The sequence below is a fragment of the Physeter macrocephalus genome, chromosome 5 (genome assembly GCF_002837175.3).
Source record: "Physeter macrocephalus isolate SW-GA chromosome 5, ASM283717v5, whole genome shotgun sequence".
In the NCBI taxonomy this organism is placed as follows: Eukaryota; Metazoa; Chordata; class Mammalia; order Artiodactyla; family Physeteridae; genus Physeter; species Physeter macrocephalus.
Window position 1 is genome coordinate 71,479,373 of NC_041218.1, and position 18,197 is coordinate 71,497,569.

The 18,197-nt window shown below is 37.8% G+C and overlaps 1 protein-coding gene across 1 annotated transcript in view; it reads right to left on the reverse strand.

Annotated features, from left to right (window-relative positions):
- Positions 1 to 356: 356 nt before the first annotated feature.
- ANKMY2 (ankyrin repeat and MYND domain containing 2) overlaps positions 357 to 18,197 on the reverse strand; it is a 34,765-nt gene continuing 16,924 nt past the window's right edge. Inside the window, exons 5-10 of the mRNA XM_007121617.4 lie at positions 14,295 to 14,455; positions 9,971 to 10,185; positions 8,817 to 8,952; positions 4,582 to 4,710; positions 3,418 to 3,547; positions 357 to 1,651 (exon numbers count right to left, since the gene is read on the reverse strand). Of these exons, the coding sequence (XP_007121679.1) occupies positions 1,467 to 1,651; positions 3,418 to 3,547; positions 4,582 to 4,710; positions 8,817 to 8,952; positions 9,971 to 10,185; positions 14,295 to 14,455 (956 nt within the window). The 3' untranslated portion in view covers positions 357 to 1,466. The remainder of the gene's footprint in view (positions 1,652 to 3,417; positions 3,548 to 4,581; positions 4,711 to 8,816; positions 8,953 to 9,970; positions 10,186 to 14,294; positions 14,456 to 18,197) is intronic.

Genomic DNA, 18,197 nt, shown 5'->3' on the forward strand with positions numbered 1-18,197 from the left:
ACAAGTTCAGGTAAAATCTGCCTGTAGAATTCCTACCCACTTAACACTTAACAGTGATTTACTCACATGAAGTCTTCCTAGAGCAGCATGGTACAGGGTGTGCAGAAGACGTATGTGTTGGGACTGGGAGAAAAGTAACTGAGTGTAAGGAAGAGGAAAAGCAGCAAGACAGAAAAATCTAATCAGTGAAGTGAGGCGAGAATTCTAGTCATTTTGATTTGCAATTGTGAATATTAAAATAACTATACTGTGTTCTCCAGTATTTGCTAAGTTTCCTAAAATGTTTTAAGTTCTCTAGTATTTCTTTAATATTTGCCACCCCCGACAGCAAAAAACTATGAAACAAGATGTGAGGTGGCTGTATCAGTAGGCACAATTTATTTTACAAATCAACACAAGAAACTTTGAAACACAGCACTATCTTCAGATCTCATACTCTAGCTTTATTTAAATACTCAGACACTAAAAACTGATGCCAGGACAGTCTATAAGTAACAGTTACAAATCAGTTTGTGGACAGGAAGAGCCACATGAAAAGCTCACAGGAAGGTAAAAAGCCTTTCAAGTGGAAAATGGCACATGAATTAGTTTTATAATAATTGTGGACACAGTACGTTTAGCCTTTGTTTAATTGACAATTTCGTCAAACATCTTTTTAAATGCACATGCTGAGATAACTGTGGCTATGCCTTAGTTCCTCCTGGGGGATTTGACATTTCTGAAGGTACAAAGACTGTAGATAAAACACCACTGCAGGAACTATATAAAGTTCAGGCTGTTCAGGATAAATTCTATAGAAAAACTACAATTAGCTGAACTATGGCAAAGATCCTTTAACATGTAGCTTTTCTTCATTTCATTGCATCTTTTTTTTTTTAAACATCTTTATTGGAGTATAATTGCTTTACAATGGTGTGTTAGTTTCTGCTTTATAACAAAGTGAATCAGCTCTACATATACATATATCCCCATATCTTCATTGCACCTTAATAAGTAGAACTTCACTATTGTAAATGCTATTTATATGCATTTTATTTACATGTAAGTTATGATTCTTTTAACTACCCATCTCTATGGCTATAAAATTTTTCTTTCCTGAAAATCTCCTCTCTCCTACAACTGTTCTGCTTGCCTCTTTGTTCCCTAAAGCCTATATTTCTTCTTTAAAAGGGGATTTATTTTCCTTTGAGAACAGCTGCTGGGAAGCCTGCCTCAGAAAGGAAATAGAAATGTTTCTCCTATATTTTGAAAAAAAATTCTCCCTAGGAATATCTGACCAATTATTGAACAGAATCAGTAGGAAATTAGGGCTTGGTATACAGAGCTTTGCTGGAGCACGTATTCTATGAAATGTGGAATCCTGCCACAGTGCCATGCAGGTGTGGAGGCAAGGAGGACACAGTCTCGTGGGTTTTCCAGCTGCCTGCCAGGGTGAGGACTGTCCATGCTGGCACTTGCTCCAGCTCTTACTCCTCGGACAGCTGTGGACCTACAGGAGCATCCTGTAAGCATTCCAGCCCAGCATCACTCTGAAGAGATTCTCTCTCTCCTTCCACAGAATCTTTAGGATTGCAGTCCTCCTGGGAGATTCCTGTTTCAGCCTCCGGCTGCTCTTCATTAACACAGTTAGAATTGACATCAAGTTTGCTGTCTGATAAAAAGAAAAAAAAAAAGAGTCATTTTGTTCCTACCGTGTGCTGGACACTCTTCTAAGTACTTTACGTGTATTCAATCATTTAATCCTCATAACAACCATGAGGTCAAGTATTATCTCTATTATCATTTTTTTTTCTATTATCATTCTTTTACAAATGGAGAAACTGAGAAGAGACGGGTTTGTTAACTTGCTCATAGTTGCACAGCTAGGAAAAGAACAGAACTGGCATTTGAGCTCAGGCCTTGAAATCAGGATTGCTGACTGGCAAAATCCACATTCGAATACAGTTTTGCCATGAGTTAGCTTGACGTCCTTGGTTAGGTAACTGCCTGTACAAGGCTGTTTCCTTATCCATAAAGTGGGGCATAATAAAGCCTATCCTACATTTGTGGAGAATAAAGGTGTAGGACAGTGTGTGATACGGGCTGATGTCTAACAACTAGGAGTTCCCATTCTACTGACAGTCCTCCCATATGGCTTCTTTAGTACCTGTCAACATAAAGGATATACAAGTTTGGTTCAGAAAACAGGAGAATGCACAGCAGTCAGAAAGCCTGACTATTCTCTTAACAATTTATTTCTAAAATTTAATTTTGTATGAATTCAGCTTTGTACGAATCATCCGTTCCCACTAGTAGTGTTTCTCCACCAGGTGGTAAAGTGGACACTGTCCCTTGAGGGGTGGATATGGACGTGCTTAGTATCAGAATCACCTGGGCAGTGTTTTCAAACTATCACTCCCCAGAATGTGCTATATATCCTCTGGGTAGTGTGGGCGGTTCTCTTCTCCAATATATGAATCACTGCTCAAGCAACTCACTGTTCCTGATGAAAATGAGTCATATACTTCAGGAGGGAGGCAGAGGAAAAATAATATGGAACTCACTGCCCTCACACTTGTAGAAATTTACTTTGTTCAAGTTAATTTGTAATTTATAGATTTACTCTGTAATTTCACCTGAAGTTTCATAGTTAACAAATTTAAAGGCTTCCGATCTTAAAATCTTTGGGTAGCCATTAGGGGAAATTTAATTATTTTCGTATTCAACGACCTTAAAATCCTTTGTGAGCAAAATATAAGTAACAACTCATTAAGAGGGCATGGTTCCAGGGCAGTCTCATGAGTCATAACGTAGAATGTGGACTAAATGACATTCCTCAAATTTTTTTTTTAAATTAAATTAAATTAAATTTATTTATTTTTGGCTGCATTGGGTTGTCGTTGCTGCACGCGGGCTTTCTCTAGTTGTGGCGAGCGGGGGCTACTCTTCGTTGCAGTGCGCGGGCTTCTCATTGTGGTGGCTTCTCTTGCTGTGGAGCACAGGCTCTAGGCACGCGGGCTCAGTAGTTGTGGCACACGGGCTCAGTAGCTGTGGCTCATGGGCTCTAGAGCACAGGCTCAGTAGTTGTGGCCCATGGGCTTAGTTGCTCCGCGGCATTTGGGATCTTTCCGGACCAGGGCACGAACCCGTGTCCCCTGCACTGGCAGGCAGATTCCTAACCACTGCGCCACCAGGAAAGTCCCATCCTCAGAATTTTATGTCTTTCATTTTCTAGTGATAGCTAGGCTGACTACAGTCTTGTACATTATCCCAGGGACTCAAAACAGGGATACATTTAAGCTTGATCCTTATGTTGGTTAACCCCAAGCTTCCTTGGTCCCTTGCGAAGACTCAGTTCCTATGTGTCCTGTGTTAATATCATTGATCCTTCCTTTCCCCACTGACCAAACAGTATGATCTTGGTTTTTATACACTTACTGTTCTCCTCTTCACTCTTTTCTTTGGCAGCCTCCAACTGTTGCTTCTCATAAATGTCCTTGAGATTCTTACAGATTTTCTTATGTGCAAACCAATGTGTTTTCTGGCAGGTTTGATCGCAATATATTACCTGAAGGCAATTGTACGTTTATTTTCAAGAGGTGTAATCGCATAATTTTTCAATTATGACATTCAATCAAGTACTGTGCTGTAAAAACGTTAACTTTTCTATGCTTTATTTTAAAGCACCTCCTGCTGGTCCAAGGAGGATGAGAAACACATGGAACACAAGTGCCCCAGCCAACCCCAGACATGAGAGAAAAAATAAATGATTGTTGTTTTAAGTAAAATATTTTACAGTGTTTTTACATGTGGCAATAGTTAATCAATATACATGGTCACATTTAATTCTCACAACTCTAGCCCGATTTCACACATAAGGAAACTGAGGCTCAGAGAAGTAAGTAATTAAAGGAAATGAAACTGGAGAAGTAGGTTATAGCAGAATATGATAGGTTACAGAAGAATATGCTGAAGAATTTCAACCTTAAAAAACAAGAGGAAATTAACATAATCTATAGGGTAAAGTGAATGTATAGACGCATGCATGTGGGTGACATTTGTATGTGAGAAGAACCCATTCAGCTATGCCCTTTATACAGATAATTCTGACAGAAGTGGGTAGTAATCCAGAAAGCTTAAAGATTGGTGACAGTCAGAAGGGAGTTGTAGTTTTACAAGGAAGAGTTGATGAAGAGATTGTAGTTAAAGTCAACATCAGAAGATTTAAGACTGCATATTTAGAATTGTTCCATTGTAGGTTCTCATATCTGCACCAGTCTCAGTCTCCTATGGATAATTTTTCTCTTGTTTTCTCATATTGATTCATTCATTCATATTCTTTCCTTTTTGGGGGTAGTCAGCATAGAAGCTGGGCAGCCTGGGAGTTTGACAGAAGGTAGAGAGGGCACAGAACTACATTTATCCTGTAGTTCTCTTCCAAAATTATTTTAAAATATTAGATGCAATACTTTATATCTAATGGATTAGAATTTATTAGAAAACAGATGTCAACTATTATATTTACAGAATATTAAAACTCAATTATCAATTTGGATGAAATTTAAACCAGAGTCAATGAACTTAAAAGAACTTCATTCTTACCATTTTGCACACTGAGCATCTTTTACTTGCTCCTTTTTCTCCACAGGTAGTGCAAAATTCTACATCCACAAAACCCACCTGACCAGTGATGGCTTGGGTAAGTACAGAGAATGCAGTGGGATCAGAACCCTACAGTGGGTTAGAAGAGGAGGAAAAAAACCTCTGAAATCACCATTGAACGACTACAGAGAAGAAACGTCAAGAACAAGAGACAAAATTATTAAGGCGAGAGACTGCACAGACTGTGACAAAATGATAAATGCCTTTCTGAGTACACCTTTTTCTATACAAAGTACACGGCAGGTAAGTCATGGATCCAAATATTCAGAGAGAAAAAAATTGGCCCTATTCTAGAATAAAAGTATTTTTTCAATTAGGATTATTCAGTAAGCACGCAAAGATTTCAGATATATGACAATGAGCTCAGAGTGGAATTTCCTTCTGAGAATTAAGACAATCTACATATTTTGAGGGACAGTTTATAGGGTACATCACAAATGTTTATCTTAATTCTTAAAAGTTTAGTGCAATTTAAGTGTTTTAAAGACTTTAAACTATTTACTTGATGCTGGTCTGCAATTCTAATAGTTAAAAATTATCACCTTTATTACTGAAATGTTCCAAACTCTTAAAATTAAAAAGACATAGATGTGATTGCATTAGGGTATTAAGGAAAACCAAAAATATGAAAATTATCATATGGCTACTGAAAATCAGAAAGGCTTGCTAAAGAGGATTTATGAAATTTTTTTACATGGGAAATTATACGGGCAAATATTTATCTGCCTGGGATAATGCTATTAAGACCTATTTGAATGTTTATCTGCCTAGCATAATACTATTAAGACCTATTTAGAGCAATTACAGGGTATCGAGCTGTCTTACCTACTCAAAACAGTTCTTGTTTCTGAGTTTTTCAAATTTGCTTCTTTATTCCCAACTAAATTTTTGCCAATTTTCATAATTTAAATTTGCATTTGCCTTTTCTTCCTGTTTATTTGTTTTAATATTATCTTATCAATTGTACACAACAGAGCTTTACAAATACCGCCTTGGAACATTGTTTTACACTGTACTCATTTTGAAAACCGCCTTACTCCTCCTGAAAACAAATGACTGAGTTTCCTTTCACATTCAAGGGCTGAGAATTCTCTTTTGGAATGAAGATAGTATAACAGTGAGGAAAAAAATAGTGAAATAAAACCTCAGATACTAGATATAAGTTAATAATTTCATAAGGAATGAATGTATATGGCAGTTCTGCTCATAAGAGAACTTGTTAAAAATTCAGATTGATCTATACTTTCTAAATTAGAATATCTAAGTATGTGGTCCATGTACCTCCATTATTACAGGTAATTCTGAAACATACTAAAAGCTTGAGAATTACTGGTACTTAAATGTTATGATGAACACTTATTAATCTATAAAATTATTCTGCCTCAAAAGTAGAGTATTTGATCAGACAGCAGTCTGGCCCACAGAGTATGATATATTCAACAGATTTTACATCAATTACATGTTTGTTTGTTTTTTGTAAAAGTGACTGAGACATGTTCAAAATCTCCCCCACAATAGGACTTTTGTGGGAGTCAGAAAACAATGACATTCTCACAGGTGTAACCGGAGGTAAAACTAAAGGATTTTTTGCTAGAAGTATGGCTGTTCATGTGAACTATTGCTTCAGAAAAAAATTGACGGTAGAGTAACCACATGAAATCTTTCTTGTCACAGTTGAATGACAAGAATTCTTTCTTGCTGTGCAAAATCTTGTCATCTACTTTGTTAAATAAGAATCTGTTTAGGCACCACAGCTCCGCCTTTAGAAGATATTCAGCCTAAAAATGAACAGGATGCTTTATTCAATGTATCCTATAAAATCAGAGACATTAGCTAGCCTTCCAGATGTTAAAATATACAATGTCAATTGAGAAAGCAAAATATCTTTAACAGTATCATCTGTTACAATGCTGGAGCAGCATTTCTTAAGTGTAGCCATGCCTCACACTTCCTGCTGAATTCTGTCACAGGTGGAAGCCAGAGTTCCACAGTAGGCTGAGGGAATCAAAACCCCTCCATGAGGGCCCAGGCATCAGCACTGTCAGAAAGTACCACAGGGGACCCTCGTGGCAGCCAGCCGTGAGAACCACCATGTCACGGGACAAGCTTAACACTGCTTCAGAGGCTTTTGAACTTGCAGGATACCGGAAGCCATTAGGCAGTAAACGGTGGCTATCTGGGGCACTCACAACCACAAGCATTGCAGATAAATAAAGTTTTCCGGAGAGCAGAATATGTAACTCTTAAAGAACAAAAATTTTTAAAGAGAGAAATTTTTCTAAATTGCATTAAATAAACACTATCTTTTTATTGATGGCTCAGATCACTAGTATAAATATCAATCATACACCATACACTCTAACTACATTATTTTATGATACAGGGTTAAAATGGATTGTTGAGCCTTACATTGACCTGCTTTAACTTTTTAAAAAATACTCGAGGCTGCTAATTTCAGTTTTTATGTTTTCTCCCTTGAAGGTACACTGTCAGCTACACTTGTTAGTGCTGGAAATATCCCACAGTAGCCACTATTAATTGCTTCTCTGATAGCCATTCCCCCAACTCCTTACTAACAGAAACATAATTTTGTCAGAGCAGGAGTGTTTAGACCAGCCAAAAGCATTTCCCCAGAATACCCATTTCTCCAGAATACCCATTTCTCCAAAATACTCACTTCCACCTGTGCCACTAAGAGCACAGGTCAGCATGGGTTTCAGGGAGAGCTTATGTTTTCCAGCTACAGGCCAATTTCCTTTTCTTGTCTGCCTAGGATAGGAATGTGAGCTTGGAGGAAGAGCAAGAGATGCCTTGCAACTCTGAGGTCATAAGCATGTGTATGATAATCTGTATGGCTAAAGAATATCCGGTGGAAAAATAGCAAAGTATTTGGGTCCCCAGTCCATTTCTGAGCTACTGTGCCAGATCTGGTCTGCCTACCTTTGGGCTTCTGAGTATATGAGAATAAATAAACCCTTATCTATTTAATTCATAGTTGGCTGGAGTTTGATATGCATAGCCAAAACACATTCATAATTGATACACCACCCTCATAATTTGCTAACTTTAATCTTCCAAAAGCTTAAACACCAAATAGCCAAGCATATTAAAGAGCAAGGGGAAAGAATCTCTATGTGAAATCATGGAGAGCTCTCAGGAATAAATCAGTGCATGAACTTCATGAGATCATCTTGTCTGCTTAGGTCTTTCTTCTTCCATGGTTCTGAGTCGGTTAAGTCAATGTATAAAGGAGCACGTGGAACCCATTTTCAGTCCTGATTTTTCAGACTGAGAATGATATAACAGCCTAGAGAAGGCAGAGAAGAACCAACATTGCCAGATGGAGGGAGGAAACCAGGGATGGGAGTAGTGTCAGGATCAGTTTCTTGCCTAATAGACAAAGGCTGATAAAGGATTTGATTGAAATGCGTAAAAGCATAACTGGTGTGGATAAGGTAAACTGAAACCTATTCAAAATAGGGAAGGCAGGGAGTGTCTTTCATACTACTTAAATAAATATATCACAAAAGGGCAGTAAATAATTTAAAGAATAGATAATAAAGTTAAAATTTACTTCCCATAACTGGCAAGTATAAATAGATTTTTTTTTAACGTATGGAAAATTTATTAAATCAGAGGCATTAAGGTAGAACATAAGAAGCTGGGACATCCTTTGAGATTGTTTAGCAGGACACACAATGAGCCTTCTCATGACTTATCCTCTCACATCCCCTGACAGGAAACCATCAACGCAGACATTCAATTCCTACTTTCATCTAGTATGGAATTTTGTACTGGTTTTTCACACACTACACCTGAACAAGTGTGGATCTGTATTACATAGTGGATGTGTACCCACCGTTAAGGTTTCACAGAGACATTAAAAATGTAAGTATCCACTGTAACAATCTATATTCTGACATAAGGATATACTGTTTATTAAACCATGAACCATATAAATGGAAGAAGAGGATTGAGAGGGGAAATGGATAAACAGAAACAGTGTTAACAGACAAACCTATCTCCATGTTTGCTTCTGAAATTTTTCTAAAATAATAAAGAATTAAGTCTTTATTAAATAAATAAATAATGCTAAAGAGAACATGACTTTAATTGTACAAAATATGGTAATTAGGTCTTACTGATAGAGTTAACTTAGTTGCAAAGAGCCTTACAATTTCAACAGGAGCAATGCTTCGCACCAGCTGCTGGAGGAGTGTAGCTTCACAGTAAGGAAATTTTCTGATACTTTCTCTAATGATCTTTTCTTGATATATTGGAAAGCCATCAGAAGGTCGGCCTTTTAACAAGCTGAAAGATATTTTTTAAAAAGTAACTAGAGTTACTTTTTTTTTTTTTTTTTTTTTTTGTGGTATGCGGGCCTCCCTCTGCCGTGGCCTCCCCCGTTGCGGAGCACAGGCTCCGGACGCGCAAGCCCAGCGGCCATGGCTCACGGGCCCAGCCGCTCCGCGGCATGTGGGATCCTCCCAGACCGGGGCGCGAACCCGGTTCCCCTGCATCGGCAGGCGGACGCGCAACCGCTGCGCCACCAGGGAAGCCCCTAAAGTTACTTTTTAAAGGAGTTGAATTACTAAGCATTTCCTCCCAGCTGAACCCATGAACTTTGAGTAGTTTCTTCTTTGCTGCGTAAGATTTTCATTGGGTCTTCACATCATGAGGATAGACTCCATTCAAATTGCTGCTCTACCTGCACATTAGGCTAGGCCTTATCAGGTTTAGGGGCTCAGAGATGTATTTATAAAAGTAACCCCTGACATAAAACATACTAAACACTGTTATCAGATTAGCTAGTTACTTATTACTATGTCAGTTATTTGTACAAAAAATGAAAACTCTCATTGAGTCACACCCTTCTGACTTAGTTCTCTTTTCTTAGTAAAACTATCAGAGAATTTGAACCGCAGGGGTCAGAGAACAAGAGTAACACACAGCTCTCCCGGGTACAGAAACAGAGATACATTGAGCGCCATTGTGAATCCAAAGCAGCAATTGTGGCATAAGCACACCTATCCTCAAATTTGGACTTGGGCTACTTTCTAGCTGTATGATTTTACACATGATATTTAACCTCTCCAAACTTCAGATTTCTCACCTATAACTGGGGATAACAAAAGCACTGTTGTAAAGAGTATAGAATGGAATAATCAATTTAGTTATGAGTGCCCCTTGTTTCTTACAGATGAAATGTGATCTCAACATTAACACCTGCTGCTAAAATGTTTAATTTTTAAATCCATAATGAGATTCCATATAACGAAACATTATCCATTTGAGTGTACTTTATACATGACATGGGAAAAAACAGTACCTTTTGATCAGAGTGTCCAATTTATTCTCTCCGTCTTTTAAGAAGTTAATACATTTCTGAAAGATACAGCTGATGTAATGCATTTTCATAGCCAGTACTTCATTCATGTCTCTTTGCTTCATACATTTCTCACAAATCAAATCCATCACCTTGTAGCATTTATTCAGAGCTGCTTCTTCTGCCAGCAGAGGATTCTCATTTATAAGCATCACAATCTAGAAGAAACCCCAGTGAGCTTAGAAATTCCTTGAGAGATTTTCCATGTACAAATTAGGTAGTCAGTTTTGATTCCAAATAAAGTCTTTCTTATGGTCACATATTTACTGTGTTAATTTAAATTAGAATGCAAATTGCCACTGATCAAGTTGTGAAACTAATACAGAAGGACCCTGACATTATGGAATCTCTTGAATTCTGTGTATCAGTTATCATCGAGTGATTTGCCATCCAGCTAAACTAGGGTGTTAATTGGCCAGTAGGAATCACGGTTTCCCTATCTCTGTTAAAAGCACTTTCACTAAAGATAAGCATGGCATATTTGTACACCTTTTATATATAGAATCAACTAGCAGAGCAATCACTACTTTTCGTTAACATTACTGAGTGTTAGGATTTCATGGCTAGGAAAACCACAATTCTCATTCATTCTTGTTAATTATAAGGAAATGAAGATTTTTACTGACAGAAATCTAAAAATAAAAGGTGTATTACTTACTGATTGACTACATTTCTCTTTGGAAATTTTCCTGATATGCTTCTAATCACCAATGTGAATAGGTCAAAGAAGAAAGCAAAAATAGCTTTAAAAAGGGATTCTAACAGAGTTATCCAATCTGATGCATTATGAGTCCCACACGTCCCATATATGCCCAGATTAAGCCCAAATTTAGTGTAATAAGGAGTATTTTTTTTTCTTTCTTGGTTGTGGTAGGCTTTCATAGGACAGCTGTAAAAATCCATAATGAGATACAGTAATGTAAACCTGTGTGTAACATAGGCACAGTTATATTCTCAGAGCAGAAGTTCATTCAGTATTTGTTAACTTACGTGTTACAGCTAAATACCTGTCCCAGGTAATCACAGGAAACAACAGGTAGCAGATTGCATGAATTAGATCCTTTTCTTTAGACATGAAGATAATTTGTTAACTTAAGTAAAAACCATGCTGAGCCTCCTACTTGAAAATTTAACATATATTAAATGTTCTTGTTAAATTAAGATTTTTTACTTATTTTTGACACTACTAAATTGATATATAACCTAGTATTTTACTTCAAATATAGCACTCAATAACAAATTATTAGACTTCATGAAATAAGTATAATCAGAATCCTTACTGGTAACAAGTTTGCTGACAACTTTCCCTACCATAATATATATCATTAATTACCTGTTTATATTTCTGCTGTCAACTGCAATCAACTGAAACTGTTTGCTCAATATTTTGTATAGAGCAGTTGTAATCAAAGGATAGGATCTAAACTTACATGTAAGAATTCTTTAAAAAATCCCAAATGGAACCCAGATTAATGATTGATTTTTTTTTGTTTAAGACATTATTAGACTTTATTTATTTTATAATATACAGCAGTACATACAATAAAAAATGATATATACCCACAGCTCAACAGTGAGCACGCTGAAGCATTTACATAGCTGCACACAAAATAATAATATTTGAATTAGTTTCCTTCCTTTAATCTCTGCAGCATTATAAAATAATATATTTATTATAAAGGGAATCATTAATTACTGAAGAGGAATAAATAAATTCTGGGCTTAAAAATCATGTTAATAATCAAAAGATAGGATCACTTGCACACATCTGTTTCCTAATCACTTAGAGACTCTGCTAAACTCTATTGTCATTTTTCCTGTGACTCTGTTTTTCTCCATTAAAATGTCTGTATTCTGGGCATTAGCACAATTCCCCAAGTCCCTGTTGAAAGCAAACATCCTTATTGCTATAGCAGCCACTTAACCTCCAGGCAAATGTATCTGTGTTAGGTACAATGCAGCAAAAAGGTGCACTGTTGGATCTAGTGTTGTACCGTGCTTATTTTAAAGGGTCTTTGCTTTGGTAGAGTGGCTATTAGTTACATTTTTATAACAAGCCCTATGAAGACCTGTGCCAGCTTGAAAAGGGGTAAAGCAATGAAAATGGGCCACCACAAAAGCAACTGGGCAGCTTTTATCTAAAGTGTGGATAAAAGAAAGGTTTTCAAGTGAATAGACTATTTATACCTACAAAAAGCAAGGTGTGGTCTGAAGGAAGGTACTATAATCATAGAAGAGTCTCTCTTATAAGACCAAGTGCTCTAAAAAATATAATGTAGGCTAGTTTAGTTTATATACCTTTACAATTTGTCTGTATAAATATACCCCTAATCAAATTTACTCAAAATATGTGCCTTTAAAGATAACTGGAGGTACAATAATTCTTTGGATATTTAACCCTGAGAAACTAGGTTCTGTGCAAACATCAAAAATTACTCCATAAAAAAAAATTACTCCATAGACTCAATTATCACAATAATTGAGATTACTGCAATCTCAAAGGGTGGACACAGATATAAGACACAGTGAATCAGATACATACAGGAAACTTCTTCAAATCAATCAAACCTAGAATATTCTGTAATGCTCAGGCTAGAGGGGGAATGACAAGGGCCTTGTAAAACGACACACGTTCTCTACATTGAGAAATACTGTATCCCTGGGAAAAATCCTGTCTTCCCACTCCAGCTCGCTCCACTCCTAATAGAAGAAGTGCCATGGAGAGGGAGTCACTGTTTACAGGAGTTCTCTCTTTCCTGTGTGTGCTGGGAGGGAAAGAAAGACTGAAACAGAAGAGGCTAAATATTTTTTAGAGGTTAAATTCTACTAAGTCCTATAAAATCACCACTAGAAACACCAATACCTGAATTCATGACTGAATTTCCTTTTTGCCTGATTAGGGTCATAAGTGTTGCCTCTAGCGGTTCTTTCAGAATGTTAAGTAAAACATTTGAAATAAAAACAGAATGGATACCACTTGTCTGTTGTATGGGAAAGGATCTGCTAGTCTGTCATCTCTCTAGATGGTCCAGGAAATTAATTTGGGTGAAGGGCCACATGAAAGGTATTTTTTGATTTGTTTGTTCCTCGAGCTTCAAAGACCATATGCAAAGGGATGTAGCAATAAAGTAATAAGATTATACACAATTTGGAACTTGAGTGTTAGTTTTCAAAAGTTACTTTATGAGAGCTGTCCACTTATTTTAATGACAATCAGTATATTCCAGATTCTTTTGTAACAGACAAAGGAAATCTATTTCACTACATTAACACTTTGTATTAAGGGAAAACTTCAATTTTTGACCCAACATACTGTCTTGCTCACCAAACAGCTCTGAATTACTATCAAATCTATACATTATGAATGAAGACCTATGGTAGACATTGAAGTCTGAAAAAGGACAGCATCATTGTAGCACACATGGAGTTTTATGTGATGACTCACTGAAAAAATAATATTCATTTGGGTCAATTTAAAAAAAAACAATCAGTTTATAAACAAAAAGGTCATATATAAAACATGAAGAAAATAGCAGTGGAAATAGTTCACAATAGCCCTTGAAGTTTCCCAGTTAAGCCATTTGAACTTCCGGGTTGGTCTACTAAGTTTGAAAATCTGTGTGATTTGACTATTTACTAGAAGAAGTGTATCACTTAAATGCATCAAATACCTACTTGCATGAAAAAAAAAAAAAAGTGTTCATTATTACATTTCAGAACATTTCCTGGAAGGATAATTAGCGTAGTAGATGCTGTTGGTTCCCCACCCAGATTCTCTTTACCAGGCTTGTGTACCAGGTCCCTGCTGCTGGATTGTTGGCTGCTGTGGGCTCCGAGCTGCCTCCTTCCTCAGGGAACTTCCTTCATCCAAAGACAGCCACCTCACTTGGCACTATCTGGGAAGCTGTCCTTTCCCTCTGGGGACAGACCACAGCCAATGACAGACTGACATATGAAAGCCTGGCTCCCTTGCCTCTCTGGAGCCATTAATGGTCCGGAGCTCATTGTGAGATGAGGTGGAAGCTAGGCTTCGGCTGAACCCATCTCTCTGCCGAGCTTTTCCTCTTGCTCTAGTCTGTGTCCCTCACTCTCTTCTAGGTTTCAAATGACAGCACTTCTTCACTGTATCAAGTGAACAAGAGAGCCTATCACAAGCTTTACATCAACAAAAAGCAGCCCAAGACAATTATGATCCTATGTACTAAGAGCCGTTTAAATTCTGAAGCAATATTTGAATAGAAAGCAAATACAGTAGACGCTACAGTACCTTGACAGGATGAAGATTTGTTGTGGTGATAATTTTGTGCAGTGGGCTTGCCAACTTTGGGGGCAGCCTCGGCTCTTTATCCAGTCCCTGGGGTTTAGTGTAATAATCCAGTTTCTCTCGAGGAAAGAAATTGTTGATTATAGTCACACAATCATGTTGACCTTTTAATAGAAAAATAGGAAATATATAATTTCATTATTCAAAATAAGACATTTTCCTTTTTTTTATTATGTTACTCTGTTTTCTGAAGTAAACATGCATCAACATCTTTAATTTGTAGGAAAGGAGAGTAGAGGGGGAGGAGGAGAGGTAAAATGTTCTGGGGAACATCTATAAGCATGCTTTGTGATCAAGAAATAATCTCCTTTTGAAGACACAGAATTCACAATACATAAGAAGATTATGTGGATAACAACAACAAAAAGCAACGTTCAACTTAAAATTGACCCTAAATGTTGAATAAAAGTTGCTTGTAATTTAAATGTCTCTTCTTCCACCCTTATACAAATGATGTTCATTCTTCCCTAATCACATCGGGCTTTCTTTACAAAGAATTTAAATTTATTCTGTATAAAGTTATGAATTATCATTATAATTACTGTTCACATTGTTAAGCTAATCTCTTCCCCCCTTGAATTTGAGAAAAGCTTGGCCTCTTTGTGAACTGAATTAGAGAAAAAGCTTTTGCCCCCGTAAGCTTGGGATCCACATGACGGCTCCCCACAGCCCCTGTGCCACTTCTCGAAGCCATCTCCAGAGGTAAAAATTGTTCTAGCAAAGCAAAACCTTCCCTGGCGAAGCTGGCGGCCTCTGTTTTCCGGCTGCCTCCCCCTCCCTGGCTCCCTCTGCACTGCTTCTCTGGAGCAAGAAAGTGGCCACGCTGGGCAAGCAGGCTGTGCCTGCAGGGCACGTTGGCAGGTGCAGGCTCTTCCAGAATCTCCGGAGGACAGACTTCTTCCTCCGCACTGCCTGATGAGGGCTGAGAGATCAGCGGTGGAGAGTCCTGGGGAGCTGGCCCAGACGCCGGGGCTCCCGGACGGGGTCTACCCTCGGTGGCCCTTGTGGCCCCTGCCCACGTGTACACGGTCCAGGGAGCATCTACTCGATCCTGCCAACAACAGGTGACCTGTGGGGGGATTGCATTGTGGGCCAGGTGGGCCCTTGAGGTTGGCCAAGGGCTCAGCCTGCCTGAGAGTTCAAGGAGAACCCAAGAGTGGACCAGCTTCCCGCTGTGTCTCAGCAGAGGACAAAATAGCTCCTGGTTTGTTGACCCTGAGACCACAGGTATAGAGAGATGGCACTTCCCTTCACTGCTCCACGACCCTGTCGGCTTTACCTGACTGCCTAGGAGACGCAGACCCAAGGGGATCCAATCTCGAAAGACTCTGCAATACCTCCAGCAAAGGGCTTCGTCCGCGGAACGTGTTCTGACAACTACAACCACACCACAACCAAACCATAACCACAACCACCAAAGAAGAAAACTTAAATTAAGCAGATCAACTACAGTATGTAAAGAGACTTGCATGGACCACAGAAAGATTCCATTTTTAAAAGTTAAAAGACAAACTGAAAGAGGTAATCCTGGTTACTACTGAGAACTAAAATAGTAATGTAGAAGATGAAGGGGATGAAATATCTCAAAACAGAGAAAAACTAGGATATAGAAATCATTATGGAAGAGATGAGAGAGCTGAAAAACAGATCCAGGAAAAAAAAGAAATGGATGGAGAATTAATAATTAAACAAATGATAAAAGAACACATCCATGATATGAAGGGAAATTTTAGTAGTGATCACAGTATCATTTTTGGTATCTGATGCTATCCTTAAATGCTGAAACACCAGTTTCTTTTTCTTTTCTTTTTTTAAAACCAGAAATCTCCATTGTATATATCTTGAGAAGTCAAACAGTAACAGGAAATATTAAAAATATGAAGTGTTCTGTTTAGAAAATGATCATTTCTACCTACATAATCTTCAAGAAGAGAGAAAAATGACAATCAAGCAAATATACTACAAGCAGGACGTAAACATGACAGCACCAAAAGTAACACAGATAATGGTGTGCAGGAATTTACAACTGTACATGAAGAAACTAAAGAAGATGCAGACAAATTGCACTGCTTTCTAAAACACATCCAACTTCAATAAAAAGATAGAGGTTCCTGTTTAAAAAAAAAAAAAGGTGCTCTAAAATAGCTTCTAGAGACTTCCCTGATGGTTCAGTGGTTAAGAAGCCATCTACCAATGCAGGGGACTCGGGTTCGAGTCCTGGTCTGGGAAGATCCAACATGCCGCGGAGCAACTAAGTGCATGCACCACAGCTACTGAGCCTGTGCCCTAGAGCCCGCGAGCCACAACTACTGAGCACATGTGCCACAACTACTGAAGCCCGCACGCCTAGAACCCGTGCTCCGCAACGAGAGGCCACCGCAGTGAGAAGGCTGCGCACCACAATGAAGAGTAGCCCCCGCTCACCACAACTAGAGACAGTCCGTGTGCAGCAACGAAGACCCAACGCAGCCAAAAATAAATAAACAAATAAATAAATTTTAAAAAATTAAAATAAAAAATAAAATAGCTTCTAAATATCAAAATAGACATAGGAAGATTTGAAGGTAAAGGGATCAGAGGAAAATATAGACTTAGCTTGTAACTACGTCTTCTCATCAGTCCCCCAACTAGTATACTCAGAAAAAGCCTTGTTAGCAGTTGGAAATATTTGTACATAAAATACTGTCTACCTAACAATGACACTGTCGTAGGTAGGACTAGAGGTTTCTTAAAATTACACCTTTGTGAGAAGGAAAAAAATAATATTACTTTACTTTTTTCCAACATTAATCTTTCTCATTTTAGGTAGTACTTAGGTAATTTTGATATTTTATTTTAAAAAATCTGCCAATAATTTATATTAGAGTGATATACATATATATTTAAAATTTATCTTTATAAATTTTTACTTAATTTATATTTAAATTTTATAATTGAAACTATTAAATATTTAGTTTTATGAGTTTTTAATTTATGAATTGTGAATACCTACAAATAAAATAGTACTATTAATATAGAAAATAAATGCTGGGTGTGGGGGCTGGGTGGGGACGAGTGCATCATTTTGTGCCATTATTACTATCACTGGACTTGAGTCTTCTAGACTGAATGGGCTCACTGAGTCAGCCCTCGGCAGGATTAATGAGAACATACACACAACCAGACACATGCTAGTACAATTTTTTTACTTTCAAGGATAAACTGAAATTGAAATACAGTTCCAGACTAAGAAATGAAAAGTTGACAAAGAAAAATAAATCACATTCTCACTTACAAAACCAGGATTTAGAAAACTGTGGAGTAACTTCTACATATGATTGAGAGAATAGAACAGTGATATAAGAATCATGAAACTAGCCAACATATGACTCGCATTTCAGAGAAAAAGAGAGTTTTGTTTATGATGGGTTTCAAACAATATACAACCTACGTACCATCTGAGAATGTCCTGTAACCAAAACCTAAATGAGAACAGAGATCTCAAGATGGAGCAAGGAGAAAAGAGAGGAGAGAGTGAAGAACAAGAGCTCTTGGCAGCAGAGATAGTTAATCCCAATGGGTGGAAACAGCACGACGGAGAAATTATACTATAGATGGTGAGGACTGCTGAAGGAGAAAGAACACACCATGAATGACATTCTAATGACATATTGGCACCAAACATTCTAGACTTTCTCAGGCAAGTCCACAGCTAGTCGTAGTGGTGGAGGAGGAAAGGAAAGGCCTGTTGCCTGACAAGGCAAACACAGAGAATGTGGAGAAATAAATGAGTTATAAGGATTTCATCTTGTTGGGGTTGCTAAATGGGCAAATGCAAAACCTTAAGGGTAGGGCACAGGGTATAGT